This window comes from Cervus elaphus, chromosome 2, assembly GCF_910594005.1.
Source record: "Cervus elaphus chromosome 2, mCerEla1.1, whole genome shotgun sequence".
Taxonomy (NCBI): Eukaryota; Metazoa; Chordata; class Mammalia; order Artiodactyla; family Cervidae; genus Cervus; species Cervus elaphus.
This window is the reverse complement of record NC_057816.1, coordinates 2,359,132-2,381,363: the sequence shown is the minus strand read 5'-3', so window position 1 is coordinate 2,381,363 and position 22,232 is coordinate 2,359,132. Positions and strand designations below refer to the sequence as shown.

Genomic DNA, 22,232 nt, shown 5'->3' with positions numbered 1-22,232 from the left:
TGGGAGTGTGTGTGTGTGCGCATGTGTGTGTATGCCTGTGTGTGTGTGTGAGAGCGAGAGTGTGCACGCGTGTGGATCTCGGCTCTCGGAGGTTCCTCCAGGAGGGGCCATGGAATATTCCAAGTTTAATAGCTTCTGTTAAAAGTAGCCTGTGGGGGAAGGGTGGCCTTCCTGGTCTCAAGGGCATCTGCAGACACCCAACAAGGTTGTCCTCTCCACGCTGGTTCTCGGCACAGCAGCTGGCAGGCCTCACTGTGTCTGATGCCCCTTCGCCATGGGACTTGGGCTGGAGGTGGGGGGCGGCGGAGGAACGGCTCATCGGTTCTCAAGCCTGGAGGCCTGGCTCTCTACCCGTTGGGCTCCCCAACATGAAACGAGGGTTCTCTTTGACCTCTCCCCAGGCCTCAAATGCTTGACCTTTTAAAAACGACCCTGTCCTCTTTCTGTTCCCCGGTGGAAGCAACTTCAAGGGCTATGGAGGGTGTGCAGGCAGCGTGTGCTTGGCAAGGGGTCGGCGTTGGGGCCGCGGGTGAGCAGAGAGCGCCCTGTCTCTGGGGACGTGGGCAGAGTCGTCTGGACGGCAGCAAGAAGGACTCCTTGCTGGCCTGGGTGGTGGACTCCAGGGCCGGGACCCACCTCATGCTGGGGTGCTCTTGGGCGATTCTTCTCTCCCTGGACCCCTGGGGCCCAGCTGCAGGCCCTATCCTCCAGGAAGCCCTCCAGCCTCCAAAGCTGCACCCCACCCCCTCCTTAGATTCCCTGTCCAGCAGGCAGGCGCCTTCAGAAACCAGGCTGCGAAAGGTCCCGAGGGAGTTTATTGCCAGTCTGCCTGGAAGCCAACGTCACTGGGCTTTGTCCATCTTCCAGGGCACAGGCTGCCTCCAGAGGACCAGGAGGACGACTAAGTTGACGGCAAACTGCACGTGGCCGAAGACGGGGACCCCGAAGCTGCGATACAGGAGGCCGCCCAGGGTGGGCCCCAGGGTCCGGGTCAGCGGCTGCACAGAGGCGCAGAGGCCCAGCATGGCTCCTGCAGCGGGGGGAGGGCGCGTCAAGTCAGGCCTGGCCGGTCCCTGAGCATCACTGCCCCGGCGGCCCACGTCCTCGACACGGCCCGGGCCTCCCTGTCCCCCCGTCCACCGCTCCGCGCCCCAGCTCGCTCCACCTGGCCTGCCTGCCCGTCTGCTCCCCGCAGGCCACACGTGGGGAGCGCTGCGGCCTCTGGATGTGGTGCCTCTGCCCTGCTCCCGAGAGCTCCCAAGCACAGGAGGAGCCTGGGAACAGGGCCCCGGGTCGTGGGCCAGCTGCCACCCCTCCCCGCCTGCCAGAGACACAGCACCCCAGCCCAGCCTGGCCCAGAACCGGGGAGGCTCCGTGTGGGCGCTGGGCTGGGGTGTGACATGGGCCACGATACACTCCAGGGCCCCCCCGTGACCTTTACTGCCCTTGAGTGGACTGGAGGGAACACCCCCACAGGGCCGGGGAGGAGGTTCAGGTGCTCAGAGGGCGCCCCCTTCTTTGCAACCGCTCCCCAGGCTCACCTAGCTGCCTGCACCCCTTCTACCTGACCCCCCATCTTTGCCCTCCCCTTGTCAGCTGTGCCCTATGCGGGCCGCCCTGGGACCTCAGAGGTCCTGGGGTCCTCAGAGGCTCCTATCCGGGGCTGGAAAGCCCCGCCCTCGTGGACCAGGTGGGCGTGGCCTGGCGAGGCCCCGCCCAGGCTCAGGGCCCGAATTGGGGGAATTTCAGAGTAGCCCCTCCCACCGCCCACAGGCCCTGCAGACACCAGGGAGCAATTACCGCCCCCTCTGCGGTCTCCAGTTCCCAGGCTGGCGCTGGGAACCGGCTCTGACTCCTTCCAAGCTGAGGGGAGGTGCCCCTGGCACCTGGGTCTGCTCCTCTCGCTTCCTTGCAGGCCCTGCCCTCATCTCTGCGGGTCTTCCCCTCCTTCCTCCTCCTGGCCTCTGGGCAGAGCCGTCTCACTGCCTCCAGGAAGCCCTCTAGGACCAGTCTAGCCTCCCAAGACCACAGAGTCGCAGATCTAGGGAGCCCTGGGGGTTCCCAAGGCAGCCCTGAGGAGACGCTTTGTCTGGCAGCCTCCCCACTTTCAGCAGGGCCTCTGGATCTGTCTGCCCCTCCCAGACACGCAGGTGGATGGACGGAGGGTCAGCTGGGGCCCTGAGCTCTCTGGCCCTGCTGCTGGGGAGGCCTTTGACCCCAGCCAGCCCACAGGAGCCCCTGGCTTGACCAGCACCATGCGCAAGGCAGTGTGGGAGCGGGAGCCTGGGGAGCATCAGGTCCAGGGACCCCCCGACCAGTCCAGATGGGAAACACCCCAGCCTCCAGAGGGAAGGCAGGCTGCAGAGTGGGAGCTGGGGGTCTGCGTCTGGGGGTGTCTGAGCCCCACTGGGTGGTCCAGGGCCTTCTTAGACTGAGGTTGCTGTGAGCCTTCGGTCACTGGTCCCTCGGGAGTCACCTGTGTGTGCGCGGGCAGGGACCAGGAGGTGTCCCGGCGCTGGCCCCACCCCCTCTGGCCTCTGGCCATTCTCTGTGCCTGGCCCTCTTCCTAACCAGCCTCCGCAGCAGCCTTTCTGAGCCTCACCCCACACCCTGGCTCAGCTGGGGCTGGCCTGGGATGTCATCTTTCCTCCCTCTTTCTAGTGAAACCCTGTGCATACTTCAGTCAAGTCAGATGCCACCTCCAGGAAGCCCTCCTCCCTTCCCCCAGGCTGGCCTGGGGCTGATCAGCAGGGCCTGGTGCGGGGTTGGCTGGGTGCGGTGGTGGGCAGGATTCTCACCTGAGCGCTCTTGCGGGCCACCGCCCCCACCCTGCCCACTCAGACCCCTGGCCACCCATCCCACCCAGTGCCCACTGGGTCCCCACTCAGGACAGCTGCTCTGCCCCAAACTGCTCATCAAGCTCCCCAGAGAGCAGGGCCGGGGAGCCCCCCAGGGCCTGCCCTTCACCCGACCCAGGGACCTCACTCACCCGTGTCTGAGGCTGAGACAGCTTTGGTCAGAATGCTGTCAGTGACCACGTTGAGGGCACACAGGCTGAAGACCAGGCCGGGCATCAGGAGGCAGAAGTGGAAGACGTTGGTCATCAGCGCCTGGCGGGAGGCAGGCAGAGGCCACGGTGACCAGGGAGAGTCGTCCATCCCCTGAGGTCCCGCTGAGGTGGTCCTGGGTGGGAGTTGGGGGCAAGGGAGCCCCAGGGCTCAAGTGCAGACGGGGCAGCTGAGGAGGGTCAGGGGAGAGGGCCTGGGCCCCTACTCTTTGCAGGGATGCCGGGACGGGGGTCTCTCACCATGGCCAGTCCCACGACACTGAAGACCAACACACTGGCCCGGAGCAGGGCTCCCTCAGAGAAGTGGCTGCTCAGCCGCCCGATGACCAGGCCCTGGATGACCTGGGTGAGAGAGAGAGGGCGGAGGTGGGCACGGCCGGGCCTGGGAGGGCGTCTGGGCTGCGGCCGGCTCGGGGGCTTCCCCCGCTACCCACGACCCCTGGGCCCCTGCCACCAGTCCCAGCAGCCAGAAAGCACAGGGTGGAGGGGGGAGCCTGCGGTTCCCACGACGGCCCCAAGGTTCTGGGGAGACGGGGCCTGCAGCCTGGGGGGTCTCACACACGTGCACACACATGCACCCGCCCACACACACACATGTTCCACATCCAGAAATAATTGCATCTCTGCCATCTCAGGTGTGATGAAAGTGAAAGTGTTAGTCGCTCCATCGTGTCTGACTCTTTGCCACCCCATGGACTGTAGCCTGCCCCAGGATCCTCCCTCCATGGATTCTCCAGGCAAGAATACTCGAGTGGGTTGCCATTTCCTTCTTCAGGGGATCTTCCGGATCCAGGGATCACACCTGGGCCTCCTGCATTGCAGGCAGATTCTTTCCCGTCTGAGCCACCAGGGAAACCCTGAAAGGGCTGGCTAACTCCTGACAGGGATGGGGGAGGCCGTGACTACAGGGTGGAAAGCTCACAGTGTGGCCCTGAGTCCAGCCCTGGGGAGCCGCCCCCCCCCCCCCCCCAACCCGCGTGCCCTGGCCCACCACCACATCTCTCTGCTCACTCTTGGCCGTCTGGTTTGGGAGCTGGGAGCTGCCACAAATGGGGAGGCTGGGGCACACGGGGGCGGGGGGGGGGCAGGGGGCCGGACTGGGACGTGAGCCCAGGACCCTGGGGGCCATGTGGGGTCCTCCAGCAGCTGGCCCAATCGAGGCCTGGCCCTGGCAGCAGGTGCCTTGGCCACCACCTACTGGGGCCAGGGGGCCGCCACTCCCATGACGACCGGGTGAACTGAGGCCTGGGGTCCCAGAGTGGGGTGGGGTGGAGCCCAGGCTGGTGGGCTTGTCCTGAGCCTGGGCGGGAGAGGAAGGGGCCACAGGCTCCCCGAGAGACCCCCCACTGTTGCTCAGCCCTCCACCTCCAGCTCCGCCCTCCTTGTCCCCCACTTCCCCCCACCAGCTCAGCCCCAGGGTCAGCCAGCCAGGGGCTGGGTTAAGGTTCAGCTCCCCTTCCTGCCCTCCGCTCCTCCCCATGGGGGTGGGAGGAAAAGCCCAGAGCGGGGACACCCTTGACACCTGGGATGTGACTCAGAGGACAAGCCCAGCCCACAGGCCGTTCCCAGGCCGAGGTGAGGCTCCCTAGATGGTCCCTGCCTCTTCCACCAGGCAGGCAGGAAGTGCCCAGGGGAACCGTGAGTTTGGAGCAGCGCCCACTGGAGCTGGGGGTCAGCACCCCGGGCTGGGCTGTGTGACCCAGGGTAGGGGCGGGTCCAGCCCCGTGGACCAGGAGGGAACACTGTCCTTGCTGCCTGCCTGGCATCATGAAACTGTCTCAAACCACAACCACGGGTGTCCTTAGAAAAAAAAAAAATCCCACTTTCACACTTGCTCATCTTCATTTTGTTTGTTTAAAGGGAAGATCTACTTGACAAGTTTCTTTTAGTACTTGACACCCCAGAGGAAATCAACAAACCAGGAGAGAGACTGAAATCTGTCTCCACTCTTCATATGGACCCGAGACCAGGACTCTGATGGGCTGGGAGTCAGCTCTCCGTTTTGCCATTAACTTAAAAAAAAGCCTCAGCTTTCTTGCCTTCCAGCTTCTTACATGAAACCAGAGTTAGTGAACTAGTAACTAGAGTTAGTCAGAAATTTCACTTTCTCCCAATCCTCCCACCTGGAGACCCTGTCCGCTCACCTGGCTGCCCTGGCCCGAGGGGCTGCTGCCTCCCCCAAGGTCACAGGCTCCCAGTCCCGCTGCCCACCCCTGCTCTAACGCAGCCTAGGGGCGGGGGCAGCCAGCTGGTAAGACCACACCCGGCCTCCACAAGGCCCCACCCACAGCGAGTACATCTGAATAAATCCAGGTCCTTCTTGGCTTTGCGGCCCGGCCCACCCCCGACGCAGGCCTTCAGAGCACACTCCTCTCCCCTCCGGCCGGGCCGGCCGAGCCGCCCCAGGGCCTCTGCACCGCAGACCCTCCTTGCATGCGGCTCTCTCGCTCCGGGCCTCTCCCTGGGCCGGGGGAGAGCCCCCAGCCAGCTGGCCGCCCCACCGAAGCAGCAATCTCTGCCCTGACAAGGGCCCTGATTCTCCTTCCGGGTTTTGTCTCCCCTGACCCACCAGACGCCTAGGTGGTGGGGGCTTGTCTCTGTTCCTCCCGCAGGACAGAAGCTCCATCCCTGCAGTGGCCTAAGGCTCAGTGGGGGACCCTCCCAAGAGGGTCCTCGAGGGACAGAGGGCAGCAAACCCCCCACCCCTCACCACAGGGAGGAGAGTGAGTGCCATCCCTTCCAGGTTAGGACAACCTGGGCTGCCCTCATTGAGACCCCCAACCCCAAGGACCCCCACACATAGGGAGCTGGGGATGCGGTGAGCCCCTTGGGTGGGGCAGGACGTGCTTTGCCAGGGCAGCTTCAGCAGCGGTGGGTTCTCCTCCCCGGACCCCCGGTGACCAGCCCTACCCTGGGTGGGATGGAGGTGACCAAGGCCCTCTCTACAGACACGGCGCAGGGCCTCAGCTGCCCCCACCTTCACCTGCTGGACTGCAGGTCTGAGGCCCAGCCCCCAGCCACTCTGCAGGCTCTCCCCTCCCCAGCCCCCTCTTCTTGCTGGGCCTGTGGGAGGGTCCCCAGGTCACACCCAGGCTCCCCATGTGTCCACCCCATCATCACAGGTGCCAGGGCCCCGGGCCCATCTCGGCAGGCCCACCCTCACCCCGTGCCAGGCTCGAGGCTAGCAGGGTCGGTCCCTGGGGGTCTCAAGGGGTCTGCCGGCTTCAGCCAGGGCCTAGTCTCGGTCCCTCCCTGAGCCCAGGACGAGCTCAGGGCCCCGGTGGGCTGGGAGCAGCTCTTCATTCTACTTATTTAAAATATATATTTTTAAAATTTTTAATTTAAAAAAACCATTATTTATTTATTTTTGGCTGCAACACACACCTGCGCGGGATCTCAGCTCCCCCACCCAAGGACCCAACCTGCGCCCCTAGAGCGGAAGCGGGGGTTCCTAACCACTGGACCGTCAGGGGCGTCCCGGGGGTGGCCGTTTAGAACAAGGCTCCAGCGGCCCCCAGTTCACAGCATCCATGTTATTGTTGTTTTCTGTTTATCTATTTTCCCCACCAGGCTGGTACTTCCCAGCCCACGCAGCTAGGCCCACGGCGGGGTGGGGGCCGGCCCCTCCCCGGAACGGCTATTTCAGTCCAGGGTCCAGCCCAGCCCCGGGCCCAGAGGCTAGGGCAGCAGATGGCCTGGAGGTGCTGGGACCGCCACCCGCTTCCGGAGAGGTTCAGCGCTCACTCCGCCACCCGCCAGATCCCAGAATAGCCCCTCCCGCGCGCCGGCTGTCAGGCAGACGTCCCGGGGGGCGGCAGGCACGTCGCCACCTGTCCCCGCCACGGTCACACCGCCGGTGGGCAGGCGTGGGACATGCAGAGCCCGGCCCTTCTCCTTGTCACGCGCCCCCTGGCCGGCCTGGCACTGCCGGTACCCAGGTGGATGCTGGGAGGCCATGGGCCTCTGACGTGTTTCCTGATGGGAAGTTGAGGGCTTGCCAGCCCCCTCAAAGCTGGATGGACAAAGCTCCCCTCTCCCCTCTCAGATGGGACCCCCCGGGCAGATGGATGGGCAGAGAGTGCATGTGTGTGCATGCTAAGTCGCCTCAGTTGTGTCCGACTCTGTGCAACCCTGTGGACCAGAGCCGGCCAGGCTCCCCTGTCCACAGGATTTCCCGGGCAAGGATACTGGAGTGGGTTGCCATGCCCTCCTCCAGGGGATCTGCCCGATTTAGAGGTCGAGCCCGCATCTCTTACACCTCCTGCGTTGGCAAGCGGGTCCTTTACCGTTAGTGACATAGGGAGGCTCGGGCAGAGAGGGCACGCATGTGCAGACCCAGGTGTGGGGACTGTGAGCAGGGAGAGCGGGGGACAAGCCGGAAGCTAAGGTGCGGACGGAACACCCGAGAGGTGGGCGTGCAGGACGGCTCCCCCGCTGCTCAGAAACCGGGGGGGGGGGTGGTCTGCGAGGCCCTGGGACCCTGGGAGTGCCGGGAGCCCACCCGCCCAGCGCGTCCGGCACCCACTCACCATCTGGAGGATCCCGAAGAAGGACATGAGGTAGCCGGCCTGGGCGGCCTCCAGCTGGAAGAAGTCCATGGAGATGATGGAGAACATGACCATGAAGAGCCCTGGGCGGGCGGGGGGTCAGGGGTCAGGGGTCAGGGCTGTGCAGCCATGCCCCTCTGCACCCCCTGACAGCTGGCCCGCCGGGGCACCAGGGGCCCAGCCACGGTGACCGGCTCAGGGAGGACCAACGCCAGCCTTCCCCAAGGTCCTCCCTGGCGGTCTGCCCCACGGGGCTGCCATGGGCTGTGAGTGAGAAGGTGCCTGGCGTTGCCCTTGCCCAGGGTGGGCAGAGCCCAAGGCCGTCTGGAGGGGTGAGGGGATGGCAGACCGGGGGGCCCCAGGCAGGCAAGGTGGGAGGATTTGGCCCCAGAACTGAGGTTGATGATCTGGGTTCCCATCACCTGTCCCCCTGAGCATCCTGGGGGCAGGTGAGCTGGGAGGGTTCCCCAATGGCAAGGATGGGGCGTTTCTGCAGAGGACGGGTTAACCCTTTAGCACCCATGTGGGAACGCCTGTCAGCCAGGCCTCACAGGTGTTCTCTGCAAGGCTCCTGGGTTGGAGGCCCTCCGACGCGGGCTCTGAGGGGTCACTCCTGGGCCTGACTGTGCTCAGGGACGCCGTCAGGTCTCCCGAGAAGGGATGCAGGGGTGGGTGGAGTGTGTGTTCCCCTGCAGACGCAGTCTTCTCCCCGACTGTCCCGAGAGGCCTCGGAAGCCGCTGGGCAGGGCAGTGAGAGCTTTTATAAAGCAGGGGTGACTGGGGCCTGAGGCCAGGGGGAGACCCGCCGTCTGTCCTCCTCCTGGCCCAGGCGGCCAGGCCTGCACCAACCAGTGGGCCGTGCCCTCCCTGGGACGGGTGTGGGCCTGGGGCCCGGGGAGGCTTGGAGCACGAGAGGCCGGACAGAGGGAAGGCGGTTCTCCCGGCGGACCCCCCAGAACTCCCGGCCACCCCAGCCCTGGACTCACCTATGGGGAAGCCGCAGATAACCTTGACCAGGAACACCGGCAGGACGCCCGGCTGCAGCAGCAGGCGGGTGATGGCCTTCAGATCAAACACGCTGGCCTTGGGTTTCCCTGGGGCACGCGGAGGGTTCGTCAGCCCACCGGACAGTGGCTGGAGGCCCCCGGCCCCGCGGGCCCATTGCCCAGGGCACAGCCCCTGCCGCCACGGCTGCCCTGGCTCGCCGTGGTCTTGGCAAAGTGTCCCTGAAGGGAGGGCTGGGCTGGGGGTGAGCGGGGCCCCAGGTCCAGGGTGTTGGCTGCTGGGGTCGGAGGGCTCACACCTCACACTGGCTGCATCCCGAGGGGGCGTACCTGGGGTGTATAGCTGGCCAGGTGTGTCTGGCAGGGTGCACCCGGCGGGGCGTCCCAGCTGGGACACACCTTGTGTGCATCTGGACCAGGGTACCTCCCGGGGCTCACCTGGCGGGCTGGGCTGGGCGTGGGCGCCGGCCCCCTTGGTGCTGGCTGGGATGCAGGTGACGCTGAGGAGGGCTCCCAGGAGGGTGATCACGAGGGCCGCAATGAGCGGACACTGGATCCTGGAGGCGGCACTCGCGGTCACACAGGGCTGAGGCCCCAGGGCACGCGGACCCCCTGCCCCTTCAGTCGCTCTTCAGCTCTGACGGCTTGCTCTCAGCTCACACCGCACCCCTCACGCCTCCCCAGGCTTCAGTCTGGAGGGCGGGACACGGACCCTCAGGGCACATTCATTAGGGGACAGTGAAGGAACAGACCCTTCCGTCCCTGCGGTCTCTGAGGGTGGGCAGCCGTGGGGGCGGGATGCTGAGCCCCAGAGGGGCGGGGGCAGGGGCCTGGAGTGGGCGGCCACGGTCCCGGGGACGCATGGCTCCTGGCCTGTTGAGGGGTGAGAAAGCTCCCGAAGAACAGGGGTGCTGTGAGCCCTGGGGGCCATGTTTGGGGAACAGGACCCAGCAAGGGGGATGCCCCCCAGACTCCCCCAGACACTCTTGGCAGGGCCAAGGGTGCCGCCCCTGCTGGGGAGCAGGACACCGAGGCTCCCGGGGGAAAGACCCAGTCCCCAGAGCCCTCCGGCCCCTGTCCTGGTGGGACTGGAGGGGCCGCCTGGCGTGGAGGCTGAGAAGGGTGCCAGGTAGCACCGGGGCCGGGGCACCAGGAGCGGCTGGAGAGACTGACCCCGCTGTGCCCTGTGGGCCGGGGCCTGGCTTTGAGTCTCAGCCCCACGCGCCCACATGGAAGGCTATGGGACCCCCGCCTCCCACGGGCCCACCTGTGTCTGGGGGCCGTCAGCCCTCCCTGCCCTCCTGGGGGAGGACAGGCCCGCACTTAGTGGGTCTCAGGATCCCCCACTTCCAGGAGGGCTTGGGCAGACTGGGCTGCAGGGTGGGGGGCCTTTGGCCCCCTAAAGACCCAGGACACAGCCCTCAGGGCCCCTGCCCGCCTGCCCGCGCTCCCACCAAGGCCGTGACTCAGACTCTCCCCTCGGCTTTCACTTTTGAGGCCATGCTTCCCCTCCGTGGGTCAGCACAGGGACACTCAGCCTGTGATCCCCCAGACCAGACGGCGGGCCTCGGCCTACCGCGCCAGGCAGGCCGTCCATGTCAGCCGGGAGCCAGTGCACTGCGGACTGGCCCTTACGACTGCCACCATCTCCTCCTGAAGGCGAGAGGAGAGAAACAGAAGCTTCTTACTGAGCCAGGCCATGTGGACCTCCAGGCGTGGTCACGGCAGAATACCCTGCCCCTCCACAGCAGAGAAAACTCTTATGCATCCTGCAAGGGCCCTCTCTGAGAGGCCCTGCCCTCCTCCGCGGCAGAGAAAACTCCTACACATCCTGCAAGGGACCTCTCTGAGAGGCCCTGCCCTCCTCTGCGGCAGAGAAAACTCCTACACATCCTGCAAGGGCCCTCTCTGAGAGGCTCTGCCCTCCTCTGCGGCAGAGAAAACTCCTACACATCCTGCAAGGGCCCTCTCTGTGAGGCCCTGCCCTCCTCCACAGCAGGTACCCTGTCCCCTGAGAAGGGCTTGCTCTACTCCAGGGCCATTATCTGCCCCCCAGGATTGGGGGGCCTGGGTGGGACCCTCCGCTGAGACCCCCGTGGGCCAGACTGTGGCCCAAATGGATGACAGCTGTCCTGGCCCAGACTCCGTCAGTGTCCTCAGACAGGGCAGCCACGAGCTGCCCCTGACTCTCCTCGGACTTCAAAGAGAGGACTCTCTCGCCCCAACTCCAGCACAGGTGCACACACGTGCCCACACGTGCACACGCGTGCACATCTTCACACGCACAGCTCCCCGGGGAGCCCCGGGGAGGACAGGAATCTCCTCCACATGGGATCAGGGAAGCCCGTGGGGACGCCACACCAGAGAGGCTGGGCCCCGGCCGCCCTCATTCCTGGGCCGGAACCTGCCGGGGCTCATGCCGCTGGTCAGGGCTGCAGCGGGCCCTGAACCCCGCCCCTCCCCACAGGCCCGTCTCTGGCCCCCCAGCCGATGCCCACTGCCCAGGATGTGGAACGTTTGGGCTTTCTGGCTGCCCGGGTTCCCGACCAATGGACGTGCCCATTGGTAGGAAGGGTCAGAGGACCCTGGGACCCCCCGGGAGGGATGTGGCCAGGTTTGGACCCCACAGTCCCCTCCCCCAGACAGCAGGGACACCCCAGCCCCGGTAGCCAGAGAGAAGGGCCTTTTCTTCAGGACTGTGGCCTCCAAGGCCCACACGTCACTGCTCAGGCCTGCCCGGGCAAGGACAAAACCAGCATTCTTTGCCGGAGGCCCCGGAAATGTGTTCGAGCAGAGACGGCTACTTAGATGGTTATTTTGGGAGGCAAGTGACGAGTGTGGGGTGGGTGGTGGGGAGCCAGGCCCCTTCTCTGGGGGTTCTCTCCTGTCGCGTGTGGGGCGGCCTGTGAACTGGAAGGCCCGGGGAGTTGGGGCGTCCTTCTGCACACACAGCACTCTCCGACTCCCCCGGACAAGACGGCAGAAAGGAGAGTGAGGACAGGAGGAAACTGCCCACGGTGGGGGGCTTCTCTGTGGGGACGCCCTCCTGCCTCCTGCCCCCACTTGCTGCTGCTCTGCCTTCCAAGACACAACCTGGGAGCCCCCCCCAGTCAGTGCACCCCCGAGGCTGCCTCCAGCCCGGGCACCTCTGGGGTGCAGCTCAGGCAGGTGGGGCTCTGGGCCGTCTGTCCCCTGGCTCACTGGACCGTTTCTACTTAATGCAAACTGGGTGTGGGCCGTGAGGGCCATGAGGCAGGCAGGTTTGCACGTCTTTGTCCACTCACTCGCTCTTATTTTCGGTCAGATGGGTTGACGGGAGACTGAACAGACAGACCCTAGAGACCCTCGAAGGCCCTGGGTTGGACCCAGGGTACTGAGTCCTCTGTCCCTTCTCGGTGGCTAGCTTGCTGGGTGATCACCTTTCCTCAGATGCCAGTGAGGGCTGGGCTCCAGGCGGCCACCCTCCCAGGGCGCCTGCTTCCCGCCGGGGGATGCCTCTGGAACCGGCCACGGCTGGCCGCGGCTGCCACAGGCGCCGGTCAAACGTCAGCAGCCACAAACACTGCCTTTCATCCTTATCTCAGGGCCTGGAATCTGCTGATCTGACCTCATCAGGAGGGCAGGAGACCTGTCCACCTGTCCACCTCGTGTGAGCTCTGTGCACGCATCCTCTCTGCCTGACACCATCCGACTCCCGCCGCGCTCTGAGGTGATCACTCCTCGTGAGCCTGGAGCTGCCCTCCCCATCGGCTCTGGGGCTCCCGGGGAGGGGGGGACCGCTCCCGCCAAGGCCCCCCTCAGCGCCTCCCGGCCTGCGCACCCCGGTCCTGTCCCTCCTGGAGGGGCCTGGGGTCAGCTGGGCCCAGCTTCAGGTGGAGCGTGGCTGTGAGGGGCTCCCAGAGTCACCAGCCACCCGTTCTGAGCTTGGGGGGAGAAGTGCCCTGTCCTAGCTGAGCCCTGGCCCACCACACTGTGGGTGAAACCATGTCTGGCAATGGATGCCTTGAGGGGCCAGCCCTGACTCAGCCCCCCTCTGGCTTCGAGTGCTAGAAAATAGCCCTGAAGCCGTGTCTGGCCTCAGCTGTCCCTGTCCAGCCTCTGTGCTCCCCGAGCCTCTGCCCACACAGGTCCCCAGGCAAGTCCCCAGCTCCTTCCGCCTTTGCACGGGCTTTCCTGGAGCCCTGTCCAGCCAACAGGTCTAAGCTGAGGTCTAGCCCCACTAGTCTCAGCCATTCGCGCCCCGTCCGTGGACCCCCGAGGGCCTGGTGCACCAGGCTCCATCAGTAGGGCCTGCACGACCCCCGGGGTTGGGAGGCGACAGGGCCTCGGTGAGCTGGGGCAAGAGGCTATGGAGCAGGCGGCCTGGCTGCCCTGAGTCGCCTCAGAGTCGCTCAGGGCAGCCCCGGTGTCTGCTCATTAACCTCGGGTTTTCACTGGACTGGGAGCCTTCCATCAGCAGAGTGAGGGCTTCCCGTCCCCTCGTCCAGGGGCTGAGGTACAGTCCTGGGGGGACCAGCCTTCCCAGGCCTCCAGATAAGGAGGGGGTTACAGTGACTGAGTCACAGGGCCCTTTGGGCATGGCGTGGGGCTGGGATCGCTTAGCGCCCAGGAAGGCTGGCCAGGGACACTGAACCCAGTCTGGCCTGACCTTTAGGGTCTGTGGCTGGAGGCGCTCCCAGCCCCGGCTTGTATAAGCAGCACCCCCAGGGGGGGTCACCTCTAGGGGGACAGAGCCCTTGGGTGCTGGCCTGCGGGCCCAGTGGTATCTGTGACTGTGGGGCAGCCCCTCAGTGGCCAGAGGAGCAGGGGGTCCTGCGGAGACCCCCCTGCTAAGTCCAGCCTCGGGCCTGGGCTCCGCCCGACCCCACTCTCAGCAGCGCCTGACAGGTGGCCCTTGTCTCTCAAACGCCTGAGCCGATCCACCGGACTCCCCTGCCCAGGACTCAGCTGCGGTGGGCTAGGCAGGCTGGCGCTGCCTGCCCCGGGGGCACATGGCCCCCCGGGGGGAGGAGGTGGTGGAGGCCTCCCCCGGCTGTGAGGTGCCAGGCTGGGGGCCCTGAGTCACGGGGCTGCCCCTCACCTGCTGAGTGACTCAGGGCGCAGGTCTGGGTGCTCTGCGGTAGCCAGGCCTCCCAGCCCTGAGCTGCAGGCTGGGCCTAAACCAGTTATTCCAGTAGCTAGCTCAGGGCAGGGGCTGCCAAGGCCACTTCCTCCCTCCACCTGCTCCCTGGTGGTGGGGGGGTGGGGCATGGTTGGGGCCTTTAGGGGCCTTTAGGGCAGGGGGGGCTGGGATGGGCAGGTAGAAACAGCCAGGGAGACCTCACCCCCCGCTGCATCAAGGGGGAGGAGGGGTGGGAAAGCGCCTCTGCATCCCGCCTGCCCTTGCCGCGGGCTGTGCTGGGAGGCAGAGCTGGTTGAGGCTAGCAGAGAGGCTGGACAGAGATGGGGAGCCGGCCCCTGCCGTGGGGCGTCGGGGTCCCAGAGGACCCCCCACTTCCCGGGGCCTTGAGGGGATACTGGCTGCTCCACTGGGAGGGGGGTCTTACCTTCTGTGGGACCCCGGTTTCCCCACCCATCAAAGAAAGTGCCTTAGACCTCGGGATGGAACTGGGAAGCTAGTGGAATGCCCTGAAAGGTCAGGGCAGGGATGGAGTGAATTTGGGGGCTTCTGGGAGGGACAGGGAAATGACCGGTATTTCCTGGGTCAGCAGCTATGCTGGGGACAAGGGCAGGTAAAGACAGGAGGGATGGGGGTGGGGGGGCTGGCCCGAGGAGGCCTGTGTGTGTGTGTACTCTGCAAGGTGAGCAAACCTGTCCAGGGCCCAGGGTGGCAGGCGGCCGGGATGGGCGGCGAAGCCCCAGTCCTGGTTCTGATCCTGACCCCCAGGGTCAGCAGGCAGGGCTGCCCCCTACCCCACCTCTCCGCATGCCCCAGGTGCTCCTTCTCACTCACGGCCCCTGACCCTCTCTCGTATCTCCGTGGGCACACAGAGGCCCTCTCTCCTGTCCTGGGCCCATCTCCCAAACCAGGCTCCCATCCACGCTGAGCAGGGAGGGAGGCGGCCCCGGTCTAGGTGGAGTCCGCAGTCGCGGGCGGCGGGTCCCATCCTTGACCCTCACGCCTGGACACCCCCCCTGAATCTCATCTCTTTGGGTCTTCCAGGCGGCTTTTCTTAATCCCAGGCTTCTAACACCAAGTGCTGGGCCCCAGCCCTCCTCTGGAGCAGTTCCCAGGGCTTAGAAACCCCCCACTTGAGAGCACGGCCCCGTTCTCCTCCAGCTCAGACCCCCCGCTCAGCCCACTCGGGAACTCCTTCATGCGTCTACCGGGCACCAGACTCACCCTGGTGGGGACCCAACTCCTGCGGGTAGCCCAGGTAGCAGGGACCTCAGCGAGGCCCACGGCTCCACCAGACCCAGCCCGAGTCCACGCACGGCCCTGTGTTCACACTTACACTCCAGCCATCAGCAAAACCAAGCCAGATCCCGCCACTGCCCTCTGCCCACCATGGCCGCCCCGGGTCCAGCCGCCATTCTCTCCCGCCTGGATCGGGTCAGTCCCCACCTCTGGTCTCCCTGCCGTGGCCCCAGCCCCCACAATCTCGACACAGCATCCAGGTCACCCCCTGCCCCTGCTTGAGGGCTCCACGGCCTGACGCGCTGCCCACCCCCGCTCGGTCCTCGCCAGCCTCACAGGCAGTCTCCCGTCCCCCATGTCCTCTTTGCCTCCCGGATGTCCTCCCGCCTGACATTTGAGGAATCCACGTGCTGTACGGGTGTTCATTTCAACTGGGCACTCGCTGGTCTAAGCCTTTCGGACTCCGCCCACCGCATAGGCCACGCCCCCAGATGCCCACGCCCACCCGGAGGTTCCAGCCGGCTCCCCTCCCGTGGACCCACCTGGTCAGGGTGCCCATGGGGAAACCCAGGCCCGGAGAGGCGGCGGGGCCGGGCTGAGGGCCTGGGCGGCACAGAGCCGTCTCGTCCTTGTTCGTTCGGCCTGGTACCCACACCCCGCCTGGCTGGCCAGCCCCAACCCCAGCCGGGCCAGTGCCCTGGACACTCACCCGCACGAGCTGCTCAGGGTTCCACCGAGCAGGGGGCCGAAGATGAGACCGACGCCGAAGCACAGGCCCAGCCGGCCCAGCGCCGCGGGCCGCTCCTCAGGTGTGGACAGGTCTGCGATGACCATCTGGGCAGCTGGCGGGTGGGACGCGAGCTGAGCGTCGCAGACCCCTCATGGAGCCCAGGCCACGCCTCCCCACTGCACCCCGCTCCCTACAGGTCACGCCCGGACGCCCCATCTCTCCTCGGACCTGCCCCTTCCCTGTCACCCCCCACGTCACCAGCTGCACCCAGACTTGTCCCCAGGCCGCGTGCTCCCCACCCCCTCCTCCCAGAACCGTGGAGGCACAGCCTATCCCGTACATCACCCCTCCATCCACGGCCAGGGCCCCTGGGGATGGCGTCCGCCCCGCCCCCGGCTCAGGCCACGCCCACACGAAGCCCCGCCCCCCCACCCCTGACAGTCCAGCCCTGGACCCCGGCAACTGGGACCTGTTGCCGAGGGCGCCCTACCTGGCAGCGTGTGCATGAGTGCACCCGGCAGGCGCGAGGCGAAGAGCAGGGCCACGCCCGGCAGGGCCGGGATGCAGGCGGCTGCGAGGAGCAGGTAGAGGGCGGACGAGGCCAGGAAGGACAGCGTGAAGGCTGCCCGCGCCCCATGCTGGTCTGCGAACCTGGGAGGCCCACACCCATGACCCTCACCGGCAGGAGGCAGGGGTGCCCCTCTTCTGCCCCACACCCGCCCCTCCGGACGGCCAGGGAGCTGGGCCGCAGAGAGGTCCAGGTGCTGTGTGGGTGCAGGAGGGCCCGGGTCCCCGCCTCCCTCCTCATGGGGCCTGTTTCTCCACCCTTCCCATGCGGCAGTCTTCAGTGACCTTGGGGGGTCTGACCCACTTGGTCACTCCTGCTTCTAGTAAATAACTTGTGGGATGCAAAGGGGCTGAGGGCGTGTGCATGCTTTACAGAAAGCTCTTCCCGGGCTCAAGTGGGGAACATCCCCCACCCCCAGGACCCCTGCTCTGTCCCGTGTTACTGGGTCTGGAGCCCCTTCGCTCCCATGGAGTGAGTCAGATCTGACTCCTGTCATGCTGATCTGTCCACGGCAGGGTTTGCAGGAGGGTGAGGCCAGCGCCCCCAGAGCATGAAGACTAGTGGGAGTCCCAGTCCCCAGAATTCTCTTTTCCAGAAAAGTTGCTGGTGGAACCCCCCAGCTCAGCAGGGCAGGGCATTTATGGCCACGAGAGCCTCACCAGTTACATCCTCTCTCCAGCCACAAACCAGAATTAGTGGCAGTTATGGGTTGGGACACCCTGGGAGCAGGGGCTTAACCCAGCACTAAAGGGACAAAATTTGAGCAAGCTCCAGGAGATGGTGAAGGTCGCAAAGAGTCAGATCCGACTGAGCCATGGAACAACAAAGGGTCAAAGTTCATCCGTGCCTCAGGGGCTGCCATCCCTCTAGCGTGGCCCTGTGTGAGGTCTGGGAACCTGGTGTCACCCAGGCCGTGACCTCCCAGGGGCAGGCCTGGGTCATCATGGGATGAGGGCCCCCAGACTTCCCCACCCCCCCGTACCTGCCGAACACAGGCCCGCCCAGCAGCTGCAGCACCCCAAACATAGTCTGCTGGTAGCCAAAGGCGACGGAATCCAGGCCCAGCCTCCGGGACAGGTACTGAAACACATGAGAGGTCGCTGGGAGGGGCCTGGAAGGACCCCAGCACCTGCGATCCGGGGCCCTTGGTGGGAAGGGGGAGGAAGGGTAGCTCTGAGCAGGGAATCCTCTGTGAGGGAAATGAGGGTCTGACTCTGACTGCTCCACGATGCATCTGGGGTGACCTGTGACCCTGGACTCAGCTGCTTATATCGTAGCAGGGAGCCTGACAGGACCTCTGGGTCCAGGCTCAAGGGACTCAGAACTTGGTGAAGGCAGCTGCTGGCCCCCTTCCTTTCTCCAGGACACACCTCGAATGTGTGAGGGCAGAGCCCATTTTGCCCTGGCTCAGCACTCGATGTCTAAAAGCCCCTGGACCTCAGCACGTTCAGAACTGACTCCCGGATTTCCTCTGAGACCAGCTCCTGCTGCTGCTTCCACCCTTGGAGTCCCCGCAGCCCCTCCTGGCTTCGGCACCTTCTCCCCTCCAGCACTGGTCCCACGGCTGCCCCAGGGCCTTTGCACTGGCCAGCCCACTCCCACGTCTCCTTTAAGGCTTTGTACAGGGTCGCCTTCTTGGGGAGGCCCTACTGACCCCAAACCCGCCACACTCCTCAGCACCCCCAGGACCCCTCCTGCAGCACAATCTAACGACACATTGTTCACTGTTGGTGGGTGTCACCTATGCTCAGGACCACCAGCGGTGGGGTGCCCGTGGTCTAGTCCGCCTAGTGCTCTGCGGTATTCTGAGCTCTGAGGACAGGCGCTCAGAATACCTGCGAGCATTTGTGGAGCAGACACATGCCCCCCGACCCCGCCTCCCCGGGAGAGCCAGTGGGAGGGGAGGTGGTGCTGGGAGCCGCTCCATGCCCTGAGTCCTCAAGATTTCATGTTCGCTCATCACTCCGGCCCCGGCTCTCTGAAGGGCAGTGAGTGGGGCACCTGCTCGGGCCCCTTGGCTGCCAAGGAGGGGATGCAGGGCTTGGACCAGCCCGGTGGAGGTGAGCCGGGCTTGGGAGGCAGTGAGCTGGGCTCGCTGTTTGGCCAGGGACCCCTGCCATGGCTGGACTTGTGACAAAGGCCATAGCCCTCCCACCCAGACCCCCAGGCCCAGGCTGCTCATGAGAATCTCCTGGGGAACTTTTAAAAGTGGCCAGTGGCTAGGGCCACGGTCCCACCCAGACCAGGCAGACAAGGACCCCTGGGGCTCCGGTCTTCCAAAGTCCACTGGGAGCTGCTGCCCCAGGAGGCCGAGTCCCAGCAGGCCAGCTGCACACGGGGGTGTGGAATGAACAGACAGGAGCGCACGGGGGAGGATGACGGGCGGGTGGGCACCAGCGAGCCACGGGGGCCGCAGGAACCCAGGGGCTGCTGGGGGCCAGGCAGAGTCCAGACCAGGGCAGGCAGCAGAGAACCAGCCGGATTAGTCCCGCCCTCATATCCTCGCTGGGGAGACAGAAGCGATCCAAGACCATGACATGCAGTGCGGGGTGTGGGCAAGCCTCACGAGGCCGGACGACTGAGCGGGACTAGGAAGTGAGCCGCGCGGGTGTTGGGCTGGTGGGTGAAGAGGGCCAAGGCCCCAAGCTGGGGCGGGAGCATCAGAGCCCAGGACTTGCTGATGGGGGGCCCAGAGGCACAGTCCCCGGGTGCCTCAACTGGCTTAGCTCCAGTGCAGCAAGGGGCCCCCAGCGAGAGGAGAGCAGCATCAGGTCGGACCGCGGGCCCCGCCGGAGCGGGAAGGAAGGTGAAGGGGCGGGCCGGGCGGCCTGGGGAAGGTACTCACTGGCATGATAGAGAACTGCATGAAGAGGCAGGTGAGCTCCAGGGCTGCCAGCACGTACGTGAGCAGCACGACCCCCGAGCGGCCCAGGGCGCCCCTCCCGCTGGAGGCCTGGTCCTGGCCCCCGGGGGCCCCGACTTTCTGCATGCTGGGCAGGTGTTGCTGGGAGACCCTGCTGGGATAAGAATGGGAGGCTGCAGGAACGGGCAGGGAGCAAAAGTCCTCCCGAGCTGGGCGAGGGTGCTGAGTCATGGGGCGGGAGGCGGGCGGCACCCAGAAGGCCCAGGGGAGAGGTCGGGGTGCTGGACTCTCAGCAGGGCTCTCCAGACTCCTGCTGGCGAGTGACCTTGGGCCGGTCTTGCTCTTGGAGATCAAGTGTCCCTCCCCTGGGCACACGGCCACCATGGAACCAGCGTGGGCTGGGCTCAGGGCCTGACTTTGAGATGGAACCGAGGCCAGAGTGGTCACTGACCGCGTCTCAGGTAGGTGGCTCCCGTGTGTGTGTGTGTGTGTGTGTGTGTGTGTGTGTGTGGTGTGTGTGTGTGTGTGTGTGTGGTGTGTGTGGGGTGTGTGGTGTGGTGTGTGTGTGTGTGTGTGGTGTGTGTGGTGTGTGTGTGTGGTGTGTGTGGTGTGTGTGTGTGGTGTGTGTGGGGTGTGTGGTGTGGTGTGTGTGGTGTGTGTGTGTGTGTGTGTGTGTGGTGTGTGTGTGTGGTGTGTGTGGGGTGTGTGTGTGTGTGTGTGTGTGTGTGTCGGGCGGGTCTTTAGGCCCACAGGGTCCTGCTTCCGCTGCCCCATGGAGCGCTTCTCAGCAGACGGCCTAGTTTGCCCAGCTCCTCCACCAGGCCAGAGGGACTTTTGGAGCACCTGGGGGTGGGCTGGAGAGGCAGCTCAGCCTTCCAGGCCCCCCAGGCAGGGTAGCCAGGCCCTGTCTGCTCCCCACACCCCCTCACCTGCTGTAGCCAGACTGCGGTTCCATGAAGGCCTTCACCAAGTTTTGCCAAATGAACACCCAGCTGTACAGTTGGTCCCAAGGGTAGCCTTCAGAATGCAGAGCCGGGGGCGGGGAGGGGGTGTGACATCAAGGAGGGCCCTGGGGCTGTGCCCAGACTTCCCATCCCGGGTGCGGGGAACTTGCAGGGAGCGGGGCAGAGGGTGAGAGGGGCAGGTCCCAGGGGCACCTGGCTGGCAGGGGTGCTGCAGGGAGCTCAGTACCTGCCTTCCCAGGGATAGGCTTGGGCACCGTCCTGGCGAGGTGAGCCCTCGTGGGGTGAGCTTCTGCCTGCCTGCCCTTCCGGGGCTGGGCTCAGGCCCCCGCCCACTCAGGGTGCCCTGGGACACCTGCCCTCCCGGGGTAATTCCCCGCCCCGCCAACCGGGACACCCCGCCCCCGCCCGCGACCTCCGCGCTCTCATTGGCCGAGCCCGACACACCCCCGGCGAGCACCGCTCCGCCCCATGGCCCCGGACCTGCCCCCTCCTGCTTTTCTCCCGGGTCTGCGGGGGGCAGGCGGGAGCTCAGACCGCTGGAGCAGCTCTGGGTATCCAGTCTGGGTTTCGGGTGCGCAGGATGGGGCGGAGGGAGGCAGGACAGGGGCTGCGATGAAGGATGGGACGGGAAGAGGTGCCAGGAGACGGAGGGGGAGGGCAATGCCTGGCTCGCCCCCTGGGTGGGGTCTGCAGAGAGCCAGAGCGGGGCAGGGAGACAGATGCTTCCTGGGAGCCGCTCTTAGACCCACGTTCCCCGCAGTTACTGAGATGCCGGTTCTCCCTCCTTAAACACTGTGGCTCACCCACCAGCCTGGTCAGGGCCATCAGAATCCCAAGGTATGCAGGTCCGCCTGGCTTCAAGCTGTCCTTCCGGGGGACTAGCTAGTGCCCCCTTGCAGTCACCCAGAGCCCCTGATGGAGCCCCGGGGAGCACACAGACTCCCTCTCGGGTCACAGTTTCCCAGATAAATGAGCAGAGGCCCACGCAGGACTCTGCTGCCCTCGACCTGCCTGCAGCTCAGAGCCAGGCCAACGTCAAAATCAATGTCCCCTCCACCGTGCGTTACCCTCAGCTCAGGCCGCTCTCGAACTGCCGGGACCAGGAGCCTGAGACAGGTGGGGCAGGCGGCCCAGGAGCCCTCTCTGCCTCTGTGTGTGTGTGGGCGTGTGTGTGTGTGAGTGCTCAGTTGTGTCCTTGTGACCCCATGGACAGTAGCCTGCCAGGCCCCTCTGTCCATGGGATTCTCCAGGCATGAACACTGGAGTGGGTTGCCATGCCCTCCTCCAGGGGATCTTCCCCACCCAGGGATGGAACCCACATCACCTGTGTCTCCCACACTGCAGGCGGGCTTCTTACCGCTGTACCGCCTGGGAAGCCACAGTGCCCGAGGAGACAGGCCAAAGTCTGGAAGTTAGCGTGGAGTCGGGGGAGATCCAGGCCTGCTGAGAGGCCTTTCTGGGAGCGGCAAGAGGGCCCTCAGGCCTCAGGCCAAGTGGCTCACGCCCTCTCTCCCAGAGTGGGCCTGTGATGGTGGCAGACTTGAGTCCAAAGGCAAGGGGCGGGCAGGAAGGGGCTGCTCACTCACCTCTCCCTTCCTCCTGCGGCACACGGGACCCACGGGTGGCCCAGGGCTGGCTGGAGCAGAGGCAATCAGATCCAGCCTGAGTATTCGTCACAATAGGCTCTGTGGGCAGGGAGCTTCCTGGTCCCGAGGGAGCTGGGAAATCCTTTCACTTCGCTGGGCAACTGCACTTCCTTGGACCTCCTCCCCAGCCCCGGAGCAGTCACAGCCTCCCAGCCGGGTCTGAGCGGGGCTGGGGAGGAGGGCTTCTCAGAGGAGGTGACACCTCTGCAGAGTCCTAAGGATGAGCTGGAGGTGCCCCTGCCACACACCCGCTGCCTGTGCCGGTGGTGAGGCGGGCGTGTGCAGGCAGGTGTGTGTGCACGTGTGTCTGCGTGTGTGGGAGAGGGCGGAGCACACCCAGTGTTCAGGTCATGCAAGGAGGTGCTGCACCGACTGCCCTGACTACGGTGGAGCCCGGCTCCAAGCCCGCCGCTTCTGGAAGGACCTCCAGCTGATGTGCTGACCACAGGGGGCAGGCCGGTCAGAGGCGTTTCTGCAGTCCTGA

At 65.6% G+C, this 22,232-nt stretch overlaps 1 protein-coding gene across 6 annotated transcripts; it reads right to left on the bottom strand.

Annotated features, from left to right (window-relative positions):
• Positions 1-797: 797 nt before the first annotated feature.
• On the bottom strand, positions 798-21,703 carry SLC22A18 (solute carrier family 22 member 18). 6 transcript variants are annotated; one of them, XM_043923891.1, is made up of 11 exons: positions 21,689-21,703; positions 19,120-19,291; positions 17,257-17,354; positions 16,197-16,357; positions 15,686-15,818; positions 9,057-9,175; positions 8,601-8,708; positions 7,597-7,697; positions 3,308-3,409; positions 2,990-3,110; positions 798-1,030 (listed from the first exon to the last, which is right to left on the bottom strand). In XM_043923891.1, the coding sequence occupies exons 2-11, from the start codon at positions 19,261-19,263 to the stop codon at positions 843-845; spliced, it is 1,275 nt and encodes a 424-aa protein (XP_043779826.1). In that variant the 5' UTR covers positions 19,264-19,291; positions 21,689-21,703; the 3' UTR covers positions 798-842. The 6 variants fall into 6 exon arrangements, with proteins under 6 accessions (XP_043779826.1, XP_043779819.1, XP_043779835.1 ...); XM_043923884.1 differs by lacking the exon at positions 21,689-21,703 and adding an exon at positions 20,329-20,472; XM_043923900.1 differs by lacking the exon at positions 21,689-21,703 and adding an exon at positions 20,329-20,419 and having other exon boundaries at positions 19,120-19,288.
• Between the last annotated feature and the right edge of the window lie 529 nt (positions 21,704-22,232).

Bases quoted from the DNA above. Each gene is read 5' to 3' on its own strand.
- SLC22A18 (XM_043923860.1), bottom strand. From the start codon at position 19,521: ATGGTGGCCGTGTGCCCAGGGGAGGGACACTTGATCTCCAAGAGCAAG. The intron at 17,355-19,119 runs GTGAGTACCTTC...CATGTGTTTCAG, and splicing joins TGCAGTTCTCTATCATGCCA to TACCTGTCCCGGAGGCTGGG. The intron at 8,709-9,056 runs GTGAGCCCCGGG...CGCGTGCCCCAG, and splicing joins CGCCCAGCCCAGCCCGCCAG to GGAAACCCAAGGCCAGCGTG.